At 38.6% G+C, this 19,908-nt stretch overlaps 3 protein-coding genes across 3 annotated transcripts; 2 read left to right on the forward strand and 1 right to left on the reverse strand.

Annotated features, from left to right (window-relative positions):
* Positions 1-742: 742 nt before the first annotated feature.
* Positions 743-9,951, forward strand: napab (N-ethylmaleimide-sensitive factor attachment protein, alpha b). The gene is made up of 11 exons (XM_061047101.1): positions 743-939; positions 2,369-2,448; positions 2,558-2,674; positions 4,913-4,959; positions 5,058-5,135; positions 5,255-5,310; positions 5,504-5,588; positions 5,838-5,942; positions 6,027-6,095; positions 7,130-7,180; positions 8,764-9,951. Exons 1-11 carry the CDS (start codon positions 842-844, stop codon positions 8,863-8,865), a joined length of 888 nt encoding a protein of 295 aa, XP_060903084.1. The 5' UTR covers positions 743-841; the 3' UTR covers positions 8,866-9,951.
* A 60-nt stretch (positions 9,952-10,011) lies between these two features.
* b3gnt2l (UDP-GlcNAc:betaGal beta-1,3-N-acetylglucosaminyltransferase 2, like) lies at positions 10,012-13,125 on the forward strand. Its single transcript, XM_061047100.1, has 2 exons — positions 10,012-10,209; positions 11,646-13,125. Exon 2 carries the CDS (start codon positions 11,787-11,789, stop codon positions 13,077-13,079), a length of 1,293 nt encoding a protein of 430 aa, XP_060903083.1. The 5' UTR covers positions 10,012-10,209; positions 11,646-11,786; the 3' UTR covers positions 13,080-13,125.
* Positions 13,126-13,480: 355 nt separating this feature from the next.
* Positions 13,481-19,317, reverse strand: bckdha (branched chain keto acid dehydrogenase E1 subunit alpha). The gene is made up of 8 exons (XM_061047099.1): positions 18,980-19,317; positions 16,817-16,993; positions 16,635-16,721; positions 16,444-16,552; positions 15,385-15,546; positions 15,070-15,276; positions 14,835-14,976; positions 13,481-14,347 (listed from the first exon to the last, which is right to left on the reverse strand). The coding sequence occupies exons 1-8, from the start codon at positions 19,079-19,081 to the stop codon at positions 14,005-14,007; spliced, it is 1,329 nt and encodes a 442-aa protein (XP_060903082.1). The 5' UTR covers positions 19,082-19,317; the 3' UTR covers positions 13,481-14,004.
* Between the last annotated feature and the right edge of the window lie 591 nt (positions 19,318-19,908).

Genomic DNA, 19,908 nt, shown 5'->3' on the forward strand with positions numbered 1-19,908 from the left:
CGTGGTTAAATATTATGATAGCAGTGATTTATTATGTGAGTGCTTTTCTTATCAGCACCTCAAACAACTTGTATCGTCATAGGAGCAAATATTTTTTTTAAATTAGTATAAAGTATAAATCGTGAGCTTAATTTAACATTTTAAAGTAAATATTTAGACTGGGGTCAAGAACAATATAGTATTCTATTTTAATAATAGACTGTAAATAATACTGGCAATCTCTATACAGTCTATGATTGTTTTGTACCATGAGATGCATTCAGGTCTCTGTCGAAAATATTGCAGTTATGAATTGGTAACGAGATATAGGCAAACTGAGAATTTGTTGAATGGCAATATATTAAATGAGACTCAAGGTAAACGTATTAATGATCAGTATGAATGGTAACAATCGGCTGTTATGTCACAGTTAATTAGTTAATTTAATTAAATCACTTTAAACAGTTACATAAAACAACACAGCCTCATTTGGGAGTTTGAATCCCCGATAAATTATATTTAAAAAAATGCTCATGTGCTGTTGCTGGTAATTCACAGCAGTAGTTAGTCTCTATTTGTTAGTAGGCCTTAATGTTTTTTTTTTATTTCTTTTTTATTAGAAACATTGCTGTGGATATTCTAGCATCGGAAGTGTCGATGGCGGAGATTCGATGGCGGAGTTTCGGAAGAGCACCTGAACGCAGCTGTTTCCACTACAGTCACATGACGTAGGCGTTGGGTTTGCTGATGACGTGACAAGGCGTACAAGAAGAAAACCCTCCGCTACTAGCGCTGGTTAGCGAGTTTGTTGACTTTTGTGTCTCCTTGTTTCTCCTCGAAGTCAGCGCGGTTACGAAGGAAAATGGACAATAGCGGGAAAGAAAAGGAGGCCATGGCTTTAATGGCTGAGGCCGAAAAGAAAATGAAATCCTCTCAGTCGTTTTTCGGAGCGATGTTTGGGTGAGTATGTGAGGGAGCTACTGCTGGGCTAAGCTAGCCAATGGACAGCTAGGCGGAAGGTGATAGATGATTTCAGACCTGATGGCAGGAGGAAAAACTATCCCACAACAGACAAACATCAACACTGATCTGCTTTTATTCTATTATCAAACTGGACATGCTACTTTATATTCCTTCAGATCACTAACACGAGGATTACATTGTGTGGAAAACAGCTGCTGTATGTTGTATGTGTGGTTTAATAATGACAGTGTTGGATCTGGTAGCTCCTTGTGACATATTCAGGTTAATATGTAATCAGGACAAGTCATCTAACATTTAATTTGCGCAATAACACCGCAAGTACATTGTGTATTATCTGAAATGTTGTTGCTGTAACGCCATCTACTGGGAAACACTCACAAGGGCAGCATGTCCATCACATGTGTTTGCGTTGCATCAGATTTGTAATACAGCACTTAAAGTAACACAACAAACATATAATCCAAGTGATCATACTGTATCAATGGTTTAGCCATGCAGGCTAATTTTTGATGACATTTAAGAAAACATTAAAAAAAAAAAGCATACAGGAAAATGCAGCACACAAAACATAGACACAAGAACACATAAGCATAAAAAATAAAACAACACAAGTGTTTGTTAAAAACATAACACATACGCATGGAAGCAATTGATAAAGCAGCACACAGACATAAAATAAAAATGTGTAACGTATAGCGTTAAATACATGAGCATTTAAACACAGACAAAATCACCATGCACAGACAAGGAGTATATATAAACACAAACAAGGAGCATATATAAACACAGACAAGGAGCATATATAAGCACAGACAAGGAGTATATATAAACACAGACTACAAGTAAAGACAAAGTAAATTAATCCAGATTATGGCAGCATGTCTGATTGTTTGTGTATGTAAACAACAGCCATGTGTAACAATAGTTGTTATATGGTAAAGCAGACGATTAAAGTGTCTTTACTTTTGAGTTCTTTGTCTTACGACCGGTTGTTTATAATTTTGTTAATTAAGTAAAAAAAAGTCTACTCTTTTATTAGTTATTTTATTGATATCAATTAAAAATGTCATAATAATAGATAGATAGATAGATACATACTTTATTGATCCCGAGGGAAATTCAAAGCATCCAGTAGCAGGTTACAAAGATGTACATGACATGAAACGTTTGTTACAAATTAAACCACAAAACCAAAAAATAAGTTTTGCACAATATTGAGCAGCAATGCATATTTATATGTCCTGATTTTGCACAATATTGCATATTAGTTAAGAAATAAATATCCCTATTTTAGCATTGGGTCATTTTTGTCTTAACGCTGTTGTGTCCTTTACTGGTAATTTTCCATATCACTCAGCAATACTCTGCACGTGTTTGTGCACTAATCACATGTGCTGTCACATAGGGGTTCCTCGAAGATGGAAGAGGCCTGTGACATGTATGTGAGGGCAGCCAACATGTTCAAAATGGCCAAAAATTGGTGTGGTAAGAGTTTTTCATTACAGGCAGAATAAGCAAGTGTAGTTAATGCCCTCTCCCTTGCCAAGGTCTGCAAAGTCTATTATCCCTCTAACATGAAATATTATCCTTTCAGCTGCAGGAAATGCATTCTCCCAGGCTGCTCTCCTTCACCTCCAGATGCAGAGCAAACATGATGCAGCAACTAACTTCATAGATGCTGGAAATGCCTTCAAAAAAGCAGATCCACAAGGTAATAATTACTCTAAACAGACCATGGAGTATTTAGCTGTTGAAGCTCACGTGTAACACTCTTTTTACAAGCTGCCCTACCTTGGTCACTACAGTCTCATCATTTAGAAAAAGTGCCTTTACAGCACTTTTCATGCTACGTAATATTTCATGATGACGGCAGCACCTGCCTTGAGTGGTTTGTCAGGCTCCACTCACGCGCAGAAATCCTCTAACATCGCTGTTTTCGATCTCTTTTGCCTTACTTTTCAAGGTATTTTTCTGGCCTTTGAACAAGCTATTGTATGACAACTTGAAATGGTGCAGTAAAAGCAAAGAGAAACATGAACACAATACCGGCCTTTACACCCCAACCTGCAGCTTTATAGTACTGTTTTATTTACCTGCAACGCACCAGAGACTCTGGCCGCAAAATCGCCCATTGTCACCAAATAACAGCTGATCCACTGGGCATTTTATCATGAAAAACGCAACTAAATCGTTTTGGATTTGGTTATGTGGCTGTCTTCACACGGATTCTCAGGGATATCCAAGCTCAGGTCTTCAGGCCAGTACTCAAAACTACAATCAGGCGGAAGAACAGCCCATCTTCAGCCAAAAAACTACTGCTGGTACTGTTACTATCGGGAGATGTGCATCTACTGTAAATCCTGGGCCCCTTTTCCACTCAGCGGTTGACTCAACGGTGCAAACCATCATCCCGAGGCAGTCAGAGCCATTGGCAGTGACTACAACTCTCCAACCAATGATAATATACACAACATCCCTGCAACTCACCCTGACTCCGATGCCGGACGGCGTCTATCCCAGCGGAGCAGACGCTGCCCCTAGAAGTCAACTGATGGGTGGAAGGCCTAGTCCTGCCATCACTGCTGGAAACGCAGCGCCAGGTAGCCGGCAATCCACAAGTGCTTTGGGAGAGCCAGATGGGCTCATGCAGCGGCTGCAGTTACGTGTTTCAGGCTCAGACAAGAGCACAGAGCTTACGTTGTCGTCCAGCACAAGTAGCTACTTCAGCGGCAGCACAACATTTTCTTGACTCTGGGGTGAGTCGTGTGCCTTGTATTAATCCGCACAATATACCAGTTATAGACTGTCATCCTCACGACGACTCATCTGCCACAGCAGACAAACGTTGGGGGCAATGTGTCAGGGTCAACAAGTCTGGTCTGCATACCAACAACATGGGAGTACAGCAAGGGTCTGTGCTTGATCCACTGTTGTTTACAAAATACATGAATGACCTACCGAAATGCTGTCCGGATGTCAACTGCCTGATGTACGCAGATGACACTGTCATCCATGTTTTCACTGAAACACCCAGCTTGGCAGGTGAGAGCCTGACCCAGGCATCACAGAACATCTCTCAGAAACCCATGAGATTGCATCACTGCGATATGTCAAGAAAACACAAGCTTTTGAGCTTTAATTTTTTTTATGAGTTTTAGGATCCTTAAACTGGTTTTTAAATGTCTAAATAATCCTGCAGCACCACTGTTTTCTGAATTAGCCATTGGGTGTCAGGGGCTCATAGGGCGATCACATGAGCCTTGTCCCAATGTACAAGACCTCTTTTGGTCTTTCTGCTTTCTCTGCAAAGGGGGCAAAAAACTGTGGAACGCTCTACCTACCAATATAAAGCTAGAGACCAATAGTAACGCTTTTAACAGACGACTCAAACAATGGCTAAAATCAAAAACAACAGTGCTCTCATGAATAGCTTGCAACTGGTTTATTGTCTGATCATGTTGGCTTTGTTTTGTAGCTTATATATGTAGGTAATTTTGAATGTATTGCTTCTCCTTCTGTCATTGTATTGTTATTGTACATTTTATTATTCTGGTCTTTCTTATTATCATTATTTCTTTATTATTTTCATTCTCACTATTATTACTTTTGTTTTTCTCTCAAAAAGCCTCCTGTGGACAAGTTTGTGCTAAATCTGTCTGTCTGTCTTTTGCATCTGTGCAGTAGAAAATAGAAATGTGGGATATTGACTGCTTTGTATTGGAGAAAAGTGAAATAAAAAATGATCACACATTCTTGAACACAGGAGAATTTGCGAATCCACTTTTGCCTTTAACTTTGCATGTAACACGGCCGGTTGCTTCTAATTTTGTTGATAATGTGAAAAAAACATAGTCTACGCTTCTTTGTTTTCATCTGATGTCGATTCACTGGATAATTCCAGTCAGACGGACTATTCATTGTATCTGAAAGTTATTGTTTCTCTCAACAGAGGCTATAAACTGCTTAAACCGAGCTATTGAAATATACACTGATATGGTGAGTCTGAACTGGTTCTTTAAATTTGAAATTACTGAATTTTAAAAATGTGTATCTGAACTTACTTATAAAAGGTTTCTCCTCCTGTTGTCTGTTAGGGTCGCTTCACCATTGCAGCCAAACATCACATCACCATTGCAGAAATATACGAGACAGAGCTGGTTGACATCGACAAGGTCAGATGAGATAGAAATTGTTTTTCATGTTTATTAAGTTCAGGAAAGACTGCTAATTGAACTGCTACTAGCAGTTTATATGAAGATCATAATCTTGTTTTGTCCAATTTACATTGCAGGCCATTGCTCATTACGAACAGGCAGCAGATTATTACAAAGGTGAAGAATCCACAAGGTGACTATCTGAAATTAGCACATTTTTGTCTTGTTATCTTTGAGGTCGAAATGTTTCAAAAACTTGTTTTTTCCCTTTATTATATTTATAATAATCAGGGTTAGAGGGTTAGGGTATGCATTTTCCTATTGTTTTAGAGTGTTGATTTCTGGTGATACATTTAAACTAAGAGGCTTGTTTGTTTCATTTTCAGTTCAGCGAACAAGTGCCTTCTGAAAGTAGCAACCTATGCAGCTCAGCTGGAGCAGTATCCAAAAGCGATTGAGATCTATGAACAGGTGTGTAATTGCTCAGCAACAATCTTCATGTAAATATGCCATCAGTCACAAAAAAAAGGAAGCGTAAAGATTTCAGCACTCATTCAGGTGTAACGTTTATTGTTATATATTTTATTGCGGGTGCTTATGTTTTATTTTTACAATGTCTTTGTGGGTTGGCACTGATTGCCTTTAAAGAATCGTTGCGCATGTCAACTCTTTGTTTGCTTGAATAACAAAACACACTGAATCGTCCTTTTCTTTTAATAGGTTGGAACCCACGCAATGGACAGTACACTCCTGAAATACAGTGCCAAGGATCACTTCTTCAAAGCGGCGCTCTGTCACTTCTGTGTGGACATGCTGAATGCAAAAGTAAGCCCGAACAAACATCGTATGTCTCTGTACAGCAAGTGCGACACAAGCCTCTGTGTTAATATTCATCCTCTTGTCTCCCAGCTTGCTGTGCAGAAGTACGAAGAAATGTTTCCAGCCTTTTCAGACGCTAGAGAATGCAAGCTGTTGAAGGTAGGCCTCCATATTATTTCCATTCCAAAAATATTAAACATCAACATTAAATATTGCCTGAGACAAGGAGAGACCAGGCTGATAACTGAGAGAGAGGGAGAGCAGACCAAATCAATAGACTCCTGAGATAAAACCTGACAACTGTTAGTGTTGCTTCTGTTTGCATCTGAGCTGATCTCTATTGCTGTGGTCAATAAAACCTCTGCTGATGACAGGTGGTTAATCCACTCGCTTGCATCAAAAAACAAAAGTGTGATTGTAATAGCCTCATTCATACAGTCACCTCCCAGTCTTCATCAAGCAGACGAACCAGTAAGCATAGTTAAGGTCTCCTCCCTTAAAATCCCTTAAAAGTGTATTGACTGAAAATAAGGCTGTCAAACGACTCAAAATTATAATTGAGTTTAATCACAAAACTTCAATAGTTAATCGTGATTAATCAATAATTATTTTACCATCTTCAGTTAATTGCTGTTTGAATTCAACCCTGCTTTTATTTTGAAATAAGTAAAAACCTTCTGGTAGATTGAAGGTTACGACATTAACTTTACCACAGAAACATTAACTTCTTATCGAAAGCTAAATGAAAACAGCTCAAAGGGACGGTAAAAAAAAGGGAAATGTTTGATGTCATGAGGTGGATATTACTTTGGACCGGTCCACTGAGCTGTCTTAAGTTTTTTGTTTTTTTAAGTGAAAGATGAAGCAGTGTCATTATTTTCCATCACTGTGACTACAGGGAGACACTGCAGAGGCTCATCTGAGCTGCGCCTATAGGGACAAAATAGCATTCGATTAGTTGTGATTAAAAGAATGAAAACATTAATTTTAGACCTTGATTAAGTCCCCATTTAAAACCATGCTGGTGTTTCACATTTTTTAAAGGTCATAGTTTTGTATTGCTTACAGGAATGCAGAAAGTGTATCGTAGCCTCTTGTTTTTACACACCAGTTGTCCCAGGGCGTCTTTTTTTTGTCTTGGTGCAGCTTATCTGATGCACAGTTATTGAAAACATACTTTTTAATCCCACCAGAAACTTCTAGACGCCTGTGAGGAACAGAATGTGGATGCCTATACTGATTCGGTGAGTAAAAGGTTCCTTTCAACATATTCAGAAACACAGGAAAATGTAATAAGAGGGAGGAGACAATTTCCTTAAGCAAACCGTTTTGGAGTTATTTATCTCTTTGTCATGGCTTTTCTCTATCTCTGAGCCCACTGCCCGACAACGTTGTAGTCTTTTGGAGCAACAGACAACTTTTTAGGGGGTTTCCTAGCAGTGTAACTGGAAATCATAGAACTGAGAATGGTGTTGAGAAACAACGTCAAAGAGGGAATAATTGGCTGCAAAAAATGCAATCCTTTGTATCTAAATACGGAAGCTGTAGAGCTCACTGCTAAGATTAAAGACGACTGCTTTCCCAAAGGACTACTGGGGTTCTGACATGCTTTTTAATGCTTAAGCTACTACAATTAAGGCTTCCATTGCTTTATTTATGTTACATTTTGTTGTCCTTTTGTTTAATGCAGTGGTTCTCCAACTTTTTAGACTGCGTACCACCTCCAAAAATATTTGGCTCTCCCAAGTACCACCATTATGGTAGACGTTAAAATACACTGTAGGCCTATTTCAACACACATTTCATGCAAGAGGCAAATTAATTCATAAAAAGAATATTATTTATTATTGACTGCTGGCAGCCACACTGTAGGCCTACTAAGGGCTAGTGCTAGAACTTGCACACACAAAAGCAGAAGCAGAACAATAAAAATGACAACTTTATACCAACAACCTGTTTGGAAATATTTAGTCTGCAGTGTTTCCCACACAAACACGATACCTGGGCCCAAGTATATTTCCGACCTGTTCTCATTTAATTTTTCATTTATTCATAAAATTGCTGCGTGCGGATTGTGTGCTGAACTCCAATAAATAACAGAATATCTGTTAATGTAGGCCTACATTAACAGAATATCTGTTATTTATTAACATATATTCTGTTAATGTAGGCCTACATTAACAGAATATCTGTTATTTATTAACATATATTCTGTTAATGTAGGCCTACATTAACAGAATATCTGTTATTTATTAACATATATTCTGTTAATGTAGGCCTGCTTGCTGTTGTTTCAGTACTGAACTAAAACGGAATATCGAGTTGAACTTTTCAAAACACGAGGTGTACTCCTGTTGTTTATGTCTGTGCGCGAGCATAAATTAAGCAGATTAAAGTTTGTTGCAAAAACTAGATTAATTTAGAGGGGAAAACACATTTGATATAAATACAACTCAATAGATACAAGACAGATAAGAGTATGACAAAAAAAATTGTTGTTTTATGCTGAACGGGTTTGTTTTTTATATTGTGGAGATTTCTTTGCGTACCACCACAGGGAGCCCACGTACCACCGGTGGTACGCGTACCATAGTTTGAGAACCACTGGTTTAATGCATATCTGATTGACTAAATAATCTTTTTTTGTGTAGTGCTTTTCTTTGAAACTAACCTGAATGAAAATGCCAGTTTGAGGTTTCTTATAAATCCGAGATTTACATGAATTTCTACTTTTGAATGTCTGCTTTGTAACAAAACAGAAATCATTTATTTTAAACTTTATTTTTAATTTAAAATGTTGCGTAATCATTTCTACTTTTTCTCTCAGGTGAAGGAATTTGACACCATTTCACGGTTGGACCAGTGGCTCACAACCATGCTCCTCCGCATCAAGAAAACCATACAGGATGACGAGAGTGACCTTCGCTGACTTCCCCCCCTGCTCGGCCTCAAGCCCTACAAGCTCCCTTCTTTTTGCCTTGAGCCTTTCACCTCAATTCTAGCAGCCGTCTTAACTCTTTTGACCATTAGCCCCTTCACTTCTTCACAGATAATGTGTTTCTGTCCTGCTACCTGCAGTATTTCTCCTCTCCCTTTTTAATCCGCTCAATTTCTGCTCCAAATTATGTTCTTCAACACTACTCTCCTGAGTGCACACAGTGTGTAAGTTGTATGTTGTTATGATACAGGTATTCGCCCCAACATAAGTTAAAATATTTTTATGGGATGCAATACGAAACATACCAGCATACTTGTATATAAAGTTTTTATTTCATTCATTTTGTTTTGAGATGGATGAAAGGATGCCTACTTACTAACACTTTGATCTACAAAATATATTTTTCAAAATGTGCTTCAAATAAAATAGACAAACCAGAATGCCAATAAATGCACTCCCATTGGCTCTTGGTACTTCTGAGTGCTCAAGTGTACTGTAAGTATACTGTTGGTCATATCAGGGTACTTCTAATTAAGCAGCATTTCATCTCAGCCGCTGAGTTCCTCTCTTAAGCAGAGACGCTGAGTTGTTTTTGATTATTTCACAACAACAAAAAACCTCTTCCTTATTCCATGATATTCTCAGGACCTGAAGAGCTAGATTTGGTTATGAAAATTGAAGTATTTTGAATTGATTGCTTTCCCTCCCCCATTTTTTTTTCTCCATTTAAAGTGCTTTTATTCTACAAACTAAGGTGAAAGAATCCGATGACCTTTTGTGTACTAGAAAACTAGAACCACCGGTTTCCTCTGCATTGAAGTAGTTACTCATTTCTGTTGTGGTTGTCTTCCATGTTTTGTCTTTTCCTGTTATAACTACCCAGGCTGAAAAAAAAAAGTACTTTTTTTTTAAAGCCTGCACGAGATGCAATACATTAAAAGAAAAAGGAGCTTTACTTATCCGAACACTGTGCTCTTGTTCCAACCTTATGATGTTGTCAAAAGTTGGTCTTCAATAATTTGTACATTAGTGGTATTTGCTGTAATCGTTTCAATAAAGCTGTCAAACACCACAGTTTCCGGGGCGTGGCCTCCAGTCTGCTCTGTGTGTCTGGTCACACCACCACATATCAACTACATCCCCCATACTACACATGAGATCACAGGTGTGTTCTCAAACTCCCTCAGTTGCGTTAAAGACAATGTGGGATTAAAATCTGAATTGCTGAAGAACATGTTCACCCGATGGAATATCTGAAGGCTACTGGACACTTGTTTGTTTTCCTTCTTCAGACATATGCTTCAGCCTTTTGCTTGGTCGGCGTTCAACTTGGAAGTGAGTATTTAAATTTTTTTTTTAAAAAAAATCGGTAGAAATAATCATCTAGACTTTTTTTTTTTTAAACTCCATGTTAAATCATGGCACTACTTCTGTCTATTCTTAAAGGGAGTGATAAATTGTTTAGAAATGTATTCGAGTCATACCAATATGAAATGCACAGACCGAAATAAGCATGTAAAAGGCAAATGCAGAATGTATTGGCTACGGTATCCATGTGCGTTATGCATACAAAACTGTCTAGATCTTGAAGGGATACGTATAATGGGCTTTTGTTAATTGTAAATGAACGATAATCTGGGAGGTCTCTGTTAACTGTTTATTTAGTGATAAGCCAGTTTGCTGCTAATTAAACACTAGGGACAAGGAAGTGTGTCAACCGTAACCCAGCAGAGTTATCTCCTGAGGCTTTTTTCAGGCAACAGGACTTTTTTTAAACTCTAAAAGAAGAAAACATTCTCTGAAAATAAGATTAAAGAAGTAAACCTACTAACAAGGTTTTTACTTTTACATATTTGCTTTACAATGTGCTGAATGGCAGAGAGTAGCAATCTAGATGTAACCATACCGATTGACTTAAACATTTGAATCTATGTTTATTGTTTGTTTTAAACTATGTAGTGTAAATATAATTTGTTTGTACATTGGGAGTGGGCTGCAGCACCTCTTGTAGAAGTTCACTATTTTAATATGTAGGCCAAATTACTGACTGGCTACTTGTTTTTAAATTAAAATTGTAACAACACATTATGCAGTGCCTGACAGAAAATATGTTTAATATGTGTGGATATTATTAATTTCTCTGACAAGAAAATGGCAACAGGTAAGGTAAAAGTGCAAAGAGTCGACTGAGGTGCCAAGCAAAGTCACAGATGAGAACAATATGTCCGACAAATTATGACTGATGATTCCTTTAGGGGCTGCACACTTTCTTTTCTCGCAACAAGGGGAAGTGATCGGAGCATCTCACTGTGGCGTTGCATCATGTTGGTTGTGCTATTTGTGTAGTTCCCTGTCTTCTTGGAATATCTGCACACAGTTTTTGTCCTGTCTGTTTTCGTCTCACCTTTTTAATTTTCTGTCTTGGGGAAGCCAAAATGCTTACACACATCCGATATAAAAGACGATTGTGTTCCTCTACAGCTGCTGAAGCTCACAATGTTATTGCGATTCATTTTTCAGAGTGTGAATCTTGACACTTTTGAATCTATTTATCACGCTTTTACAATTAATCTTTACAGTGTTTCAGAAAACTGCCACAGACCTGAATATTTTGTTTCATACGCACAGTTTTGTAAAACTAAATGGAGGAGTGCTTCTCTCGTTTCATAGACGTAATAGGAAAACCGGTTTCTGTGCACTCTTGCATTGTTTACTTATTGAAATTTTGCTAAAAATAACTCATAACATGTTTTTTTTTTTTTTTTTTGCAGGTACATCATTCACTGGCTGGGTCTGTGTAACCTAAAGACAAAAACACACCAGGCTTCAGGACCATCTTCCTGTGAAAGAGGATCCAGTTCCAGGACCAACACAGCACACCACACGCAGCTTGTTATTCTTACCTCGTTTCAATGAGAAGAATTCGAACCTTTAGTGCAATGATTTTTCTTGCCACATTATTTCTGATCTTTTTCTACTCGACATTACCTCTTGAGACCATCTACAGTCACAGAGCTGCAAAAGAGGCCCTCCGGAGTCTTCCCAGCGTCCAGGCCCAGGTCCAGGTCCAGGTCCAAGATGTGACAACAAAACCTTATGAGCAGGAGAGCATTACTTTGGCTCCGGTCGATATTCAGAATGTAAATGTGTCCAAAGACTTCAGACAAGCCATCCCTCCAAATGCTGCGTACTGGAACCGTCTACTGTATTCGACCCTGGTGAAGCTGGACAAGGGAGAAAATCCTTTAAGACAAGGCTCTGATTGGCCTCACTGCAAGGAGACAAATCAAGAGCTTCTACGAACCAACCTGCACGACTTCAACTCATACCCCAACTTATTCCAAGACTTTGTGCAGGGCATGGGCTGCAGGACCCCTCCAGTCCTGATCAATCAGCCTAAAAAGTGCATCTCTGGGGGTGGGCTGGAAGGAAATCCTAAATCTCTGCTTTTTGCTATCAAGTCAACTCCTGGACACTTTGAGCAGAGGCAGGCTGTGAGGGAGACCTGGGGGCGGGAGGGGTTGAATCCGAGTGGGCTGAGCGTGCGCACAGTGTTTCTCATGGGTAGCCCCCGAGTGGACGACCCTGATCTCAGCCAACTGTTGTCATATGAAGCAAGCCTCTTTAAGGACATCCTTCAGTGGGACTTTAATGAATCCTTCTTAAACCTGACACTCAAAATGTACGTGTTCCTCAAGTGGACCCTGAAATATTGTCCTGATGTAACCTTTGTGTTTAGTGGGGATGATGATGTATACGTCAACACGCCGCTATTACTCAGCTACCTGCAGTCTCTGGATTCATCCAAAGCTTCTAAGTTGTATAGTGGTGATGTCATAAAAACAGCAAGTCCAATCAGGAACCCTCAAAGCAAGTACAATATCCCCCTGAGCTTCTACGACGGCCCTTACCCTGCATATGTTGGTGGAGGTGGATTTCTTATATCCGGAGCATTGCTGAAACCCCTTTACTCAGTTTCACATTTCATTCCTTTATACCCCATCGATGATGTCTACACTGGGATGTGTTTTAAGGCTTTGGGAGTTTCTCCCGAGGCGCACGCAGGCTTTCACACCTTTGACATCAAGGAGGGGGACCGCGAGAATCTGTGTGTGCATAAAGGACTTATTCTGGCTCACAAGCGCTCCCCACAGCAGACGAAAAAGTTGTGGCGGGGCATTCACAGTCCCTTTTTGACTTGTTGAACAAGAAAAGGTGTGATTAAAGATTCAACTGTAGCCACTATTGTCCCTCTCGGTCCTGTTTCTGGATGATGTAGCGCGAGTGGTATTTCAGGTTTTTTTGTTTTTTTTTACTGTGTTGGTAACTCAATCTTTCAGGGTGAACATATGCAGAGCAATTCTGCAGGGAAATTTGAGGAAACCTGACGTCTTCGGTTTTAGCAGGACTGGTTATGATTGCAGGCAATTTGAGCATCAAGGACGAGGATATTCTAATTTAAATGTAACACTGGTTTCCTTTGTCATTAATCCTATTTCAATGTTTCCTAATGAATTAAAAGAAAAAGAGAATCAACAAAAAATATTTTAAATTGACACTTTATTCTCCACAGAACACCAAACGTAAAACATAATGAGCTAGAGAGGTGTAACAGCGCTACAGCATACAAACTCATCTAAACTGCGTTTGCACACTAAAAACCATTAACAGAGGAAAGTTATTAAACACGTTAAACATCCCAATGATACACAAGGATGCCTGTAAAAAGATCACAACTACTGAAGGAGAGTTACAGGAAAGGGAACATACACAAGAGGTTAAAGTTCACTGGTTTATTGCTCTATTTGTGTGTTTCTATTGTTTGAACTACAACATTTGTGACATTCAAATACCTTTTGTAAGGTGTGTGACATTGAGCACTTCAAGAGGAACTTACAGTGTATCTATTAATTTAAGGCACCAAACCCAGAGGCATGTAGAAGATATATTTGAAAGCACAATGTGTCTCCTCTCCCTCTGTTGTGTAGGAAGAGAAAACACGTCATGTCAAACCTATGATTTTATGACTAGTTTATGACTAAGAGTGCAGCAGGTTCATCCCAGTCTTAATCCGCTCCCACTCCCATGTTTGTTCACCACATTACCACTCGTTCCACGTTGTTCTTGCGGTTATTTATCATAAAGGTCAAGTGGGTAGTGCTCTTTGTACTGCTGCACGTGCCTCCACATTGACTCCCTCTGCTTGGTCAGACCGGGCGTCATCTCCTCGTACACATCAGTGAACATCAGCTCAGGATTGGGCTTCTGCCTTTTCTCGGCCCTCTCAAACGCCTCCATCACCGTCTTGCGGGATTGCTTCCGCCAGCTCCTCTCGTCGTCCTCGCTCCACCAGTTACGGGCCGTCATGTAGTGCCTCAGCCTGGAGATGGGATGGTCCTGCTTGTCCCAGTAGTTCACCTCGTCCACTGAGCGGTAAGCTGAGCTGTCGTCGCTGGTGCTGTGGTGACCGATTCTGAAGAGATAACAGAATTATTGTGCTTCAGTCGGCTTTCCATACCACAACATTGAGTGTGAGTCCTTTTTTTTTTTTTTAAACAATTTCACCTAAAATGAAATTCCCAAAAGACAAATGTCTTACAATGTTCATGAATAAACGTGCAGCAGTGGCCCTGGACTTAATATGTGATGCTGAAAGCCAGACGGCTAAAGTTGAGTTCAGCTATGAGACCACAGTTAAACCCTACACTGATATTCACATGATCATCTATTGGTTACTGACATGAATTCTGCTCAAAAGAGATGAAGAGCAAAACAAAATTATTCATTAGTTTTTGCAATAATGACTTTCTCTGTTCTTTGATTGTAGTTATACATCAGCAACAACGATTGAACCAGTAATGTACCCACAACAGTGACCTATAAAAATAAATCAGTCAGTACAAAGCGCTATAAGGTTCACTGTGAAAATGCAGAATGATCACAAGTCATCTTCAACTAACCTGTAGGTCATAGCTTCAATAAGGAATGGCTGGTTCTCAGCCACAGCCCTGCGTCGCGCCTCCTTTGTTGCATTGTAAACAGCAAACACATCGTTACCATCAACACGGATGGACAGCATGCCATAACCCGGACCACGAGCAGCTGTTCATTTCGAGAAGATTGAGACATGTTTTCATAAGAGCAGCTGAGGATTTGAAATCAGATACTGCCGATTAACACACAAATGCTTCTTACCGATACCATCTCCCCTGTACTGCTCATTGGTGGGGGTGGAGATGGCGTAGCCGTTGTTACGACAGAAGAATATCATAGGGCACTCGAGGGTGGCAGAGAAGTTGAAGCCAGCGTGTGCGTCACCTTCGCTCGCCGCTCCCTCTCCAAAATAACAGATTACAGCTCGGTTCATGTTTTCTCTCTTGACTGCATATGCAGCTCCAGCCGCTGAAACAAACATATATACGAGGCAGTAAATATTAAATATATATTTTCGAGGTGCATATGTGAACTTGCATTCTGAAGAGATGAATAAAACACATGTTCATAGCTCACCCTGGGGAATCTGAGTGGCCAGAGGAGACGAGATGGTGACAAAGTTCAGATCTTTGGAGCCATAATGAACAGGCATCTGCCGGCCTTTGCCGAGGTCGTCTGCGTTGGCATAGCACTGAGCCATGAACAGGTCCAGAGGAAAACCACGGTACATCAAAACTCCTGCAGCACAGAAATGACAACAGTGTTACTCACAGGCTTAAACCCTTACATTCCATGGGCATTCTTTATTTTTATATTTAAGTCTAATTACAGAGTTTTTCCTCAACTGTTTATAGTTTCTTGTTTAAATCACACATATATTTTTAATCCCTGCACGGGTTATGTACATTTCTTGTATAAATCTATTTTTAATTGAACAGTTTAAGTTTGAGTTTGGCGTCGGTTTTGTGGTTTAATTTGTAACAAATGTTTCATGTCATGTACGTCTTTGTAACCTGCTACTGAATGCTTGGAATATCCCTCGGGATCAATAAAGTATCTATCTATCTATCTTCAGAAGTTCATTAGGGGTGAACCAAAAACTGGGGGTTAGTTATTAGTGAAGAGGCTATTAAAGATAGAGTAAAAAAGTTAAATGAGATTCAGATCCAGAGAGAAGCGATGGTTTAGAGACAGTACAGAGATAGTAGCAGGTGAGAAAGGCATATGGAAGCATTTAGAATAAGAACAGAATAAGAAGGGCATACAATATAGTTTTGTAGATTCAATTTGGAAGTTATGCTCACACTTCTACATTTTCCTAAACCTTTCTGCACATTATAGAATTATTTTTGCACCAACAGAAGCACTAGCACACTTGTTTAAATAACCCTTCCTCTCAAAGCTCGGAGCATAGCTCATTTGACTTAATATCACTACTGACTATGATCGATTACTACGTGTGCTTGTTATTGCCATCTGATAGAAAGACAAGACAAATACTGCCAACATTAGATGTAATTATAAAGGTTAAGGTAAGTAAACCAATAGGATTAATACAGAAAAATTAGTAACACTTCATCTTAATAGGGAATCATGATGGGTAAAACTACAAACCACAGTTTAGCCAATACTTACCAGCTTCTCTGTATTGACCAAAGACAATGTCACTTGGGTCAAGAGCAGCAGCGCTACCAATGTGCGTCCCCTCTTCACCATAGTTGGTCATGTAGAAAGAGATCCGACCCTGTCATAGACACTAATTAACATCCCCGAATCATATTTGAATGCTGCCACCGGTGGAATCATCAAAAGCAAGAGGGAAGTACCTGTCTCTGAGACTCGTAGAGAATGCGGTCCATTGTGTTCAGCAGAGTCATCTTCTGATAAAAATTCAAAACTGTTTCCTTGGAGAGCTGAAAACAAACACAAAAAAAACAAACTTTTAGCCTGAAAAAAGTAGCACGAGCTGAGGTCGTTAAATTGCACTTGCGATAGAAGGTGACTGCACCTGAGGGTCTTGAGAGGGATCAATGATGTTTCCCTGCCTGTCCATCACTCGGTACACCGGGATCCCAGAGATAACATTGGGCTGGATGAACTCAAGATGATCCACAAACTCAGCAGAGGCCCCGGGGAACTGCGGCTTTTCCAGTGACGAGTCAAATGGCTGCTGCTGGTGCACGGCCTGAAAGGATGTATACAAGAATTATATATTAATATTATGACTGTGGGAGGACGGGGGTCGGTCCTCTATTTAAAAAGAAGAGGCACGACAAAGGGGGGATTCATCTTTAGCAGTAGCTCAGTCTGTAGGGACTTGGGTTGGGAATCGGAAGGTCGCCGGTTCAAGTCCCGGCACGGACCAAGTCCGGAAATTGGTCTGGTAGCTGGAGAGGTGCCAGGCCACTTCCTGAGCACTGCCGAGGTGCCCTTGAGCAAGGCACCTAACCCCCCCCCCCCCACAAGCTCAGGAGCGCCCGCCGTAGGGCAGCCCCCTCACTCTGAGACCTCTCCATTAGTGCATGTCCACAGGATCCTGTTTGTGCATGTGTGTGTATTTCAGTTCATGTTTGTGTAGCATGTTTACTAGACAGAGTGTAAAAAACGAATTTCCCCTCGCGGGATCAATAAAGTATAAATTCTAAAATTCTAATTCTATTCTAATTCTTATGTTCACAACAAATGGGAGAGACAATCACAGAAGCAGCTCTCTGGAAATAATCTGATCCCAATCATGAAACAATTATAATAAAGGAGATTTGACTGTATTCGATCTCATTTCTCAAACTTTCTCTAACAGTGACAATATTTGTTTGACCACAGATTATTTTACTCTTTAACATATATTAACAATTAAGATGATGAAGAAAATATGGCATATTATTCCAGTAGTAAATTAACAGGACATAAGGACGCATTTATTTGTCGTTATAATATAATGCCATTTTATTTTATAAAGCTATGTTGTTGTTTAGTGTTAAAAATACATAATCAACATATTTTTCCTGTTCTCAGAAAACAATCCAAGGTGGGATTTTCTCAATGTCAATATGATTTAAAGACATGCTACAATCTACACCCAAATAACAGCTCATAGAAAAAAGAAAAACAGATTTCCACGTGTGTCACTGATTTGATTTTGCATTTTAAATGTATTTTGGCTCGTCGAAATGTGTCAAATTGTATAATTTGTCTGCATTTGTTTTTTTTCTATTCACATTTTTAATCATTAATAGATAAAAATTCAATGACAAGATCATGACCATTCAAATGTCCAATCTGTTGTTTATATCTACCCGTCTATTATATATATATATATCTATAGTACAGTATCAAAAATAAGAACAATTCAAATTGGACATAGCACTACTGTACAACAAATATCAATATTAAGTAACAGGGAAAACAAACAGGAAATTAAACAAACAAACAAACAAAAATGTATTTATTTAATTTATTCGTGAGGTTTCGGTTTTCAATAAATGTTAAATGTTTTTAACAGTTTTTTTCTGTTCAAACCATAGACTGTAAAAAGAGTACATTATTATTGTATTATAGTTATTTATTTATAATTTTTTAATTATAGTATTATTATTATTATATTATTGTAAATAGTACAAGAGTATTATTTCCTGTGGTTCAAACACGGAAGTATCCACCTCACGCCCCTGTGCTCGTCCAATCAGAAGAGAGTAGCAGGCTAACATCTCTGCCGGCTAGTTAGCTCGCAAAGCTTCAGAGTCACAACAACAAACACACGGTGCACTGAGGCCACATGAGTCACTGGTTGTATTTTTGAAGCAAACATATTCATAAACCCCTGGTGTGTCCAATTCGACTTTATGACATTGTGTTTTGGAGACTAATAATACCCAAGTAAGGCTACGTTAGTATGTGCAAGGTTGTTAGCTGGCAAACATCCTATCGCGGTAACTGAGGAGGGCAACGCGATCTTGTGAATACTGACTAATACTGACCTAAACAAACATTCCCAGCTCCTAACTAACGCTTAAATACTTATTGGGGAATCATTTAAACTATAAATCTCAAGTCCTTGTGATTCCTTGTGATTTAGTTGTTATTAACCTCTGAGGCCATCATCTCATCCAATCACTCCTGCGACCTTTCGTGTTATTCAGCTTTCACAATAAAGTTCAATATTTGACCTTACCCCGACTCTGAAGGCTCTGTGTTGAAGCATCCTCGGTGCCGTCTGACGAGCAGCATGGAAACACACTCCATACAGTTTGTTCATTCTCCTCACAGCCGCCATCAGGACAGTCAACAGATCAAACAGGCCCGGCGCTGGATCGACAGGAATGTTTATTCTCTGCGATGGATATTTCAGAAAAGCTGACAGGAACGGATAAAACCCAGAGTTTGTTTGCTTTACATCAATCAAGAGAACACATATGCATTCCTGTTCCCCTCTACTACAATCACACTTGGCAGGCAGACCGAATGTCCACAGACAACAGTGTCAAGAAGGCCACAATAGCCGTGTACATCCGGTCAAACCTTCAAAATAAAACCCCGTATGACCAGCTATTAAAAATCAGGCTATAATCATAGACTGTAAATATTATCAATATAAAATAAAAATAAAAAAAAATATATAAAAAAAATATATATATATAAAATATAAAATATAAATATAAAAATATAAAAAAATATATAAAAATATAAAATAAAAATATAAAATATAAAATATAAATATAAAAATATAAAATAAAAATATAAAATATAAAATATAAATATAAAATATAAAATTAAAATATAAAATATAAAATACAAATATAAAAAATATATAAAAATATAAAATAAAAATATAAAATATAAAATATAAAATATAAAATATAAAATATAAAATATAAATATAAAATAAAAATATAAAATATAAAATATATATCAAAATATAAAAATGTAAATATAATCAATAATAGGCGAGGGAACCAATATTATTACAGCTATTCACTGTTCCTAAATTAAGTGAAAGTCTATATTCTTATTTTGGGATATTTTGGGGATACATTTGAATATTAGATTATGTTCGGGGTATTTTGATTATTATTGTTTACATTCATATGAGTTATTTCCATT

This window comes from Labrus mixtus, chromosome 9, assembly GCF_963584025.1.
Source record: "Labrus mixtus chromosome 9, fLabMix1.1, whole genome shotgun sequence".
Taxonomy (NCBI): Eukaryota; Metazoa; Chordata; class Actinopteri; order Labriformes; family Labridae; genus Labrus; species Labrus mixtus.

Coding starts and splice junctions, on each gene's coding strand:
- b3gnt2l (XM_061047100.1), top strand. CDS start 11,787: ATGAGAAGAATTCGAACCTTTAGTGCAATGATTTTTCTTGCCACATTA.
- napab (XM_061047101.1), top strand. CDS start 842: ATGGACAATAGCGGGAAAGAAAAGGAGGCCATGGCTTTAATGGCTGAG. Junction 4,960..5,057: donor TTGAAATATACACTGATATG/GTGAGTCTGAAC, acceptor GTTGTCTGTTAG/GGTCGCTTCACCATTGCAGC. Junction 5,136..5,254: donor AGCTGGTTGACATCGACAAG/GTCAGATGAGAT, acceptor TTTACATTGCAG/GCCATTGCTCATTACGAACA.
- bckdha (XM_061047099.1), bottom strand. CDS start 19,081: ATGGCGGCTGTGAGGAGAATGAACAAACTGTATGGAGTGTGTTTCCAT. Junction 16,994..18,979: donor ACAGAGCCTTCAGAGTCGGG/GTAAGGTCAAAT, acceptor ACATCCTTTCAG/GCCGTGCACCAGCAGCAGCC. Junction 15,547..16,443: donor TGGTCAATACAGAGAAGCTG/GTAAGTATTGGC, acceptor TCTGTGCTGCAG/GAGTTTTGATGTACCGTGGT.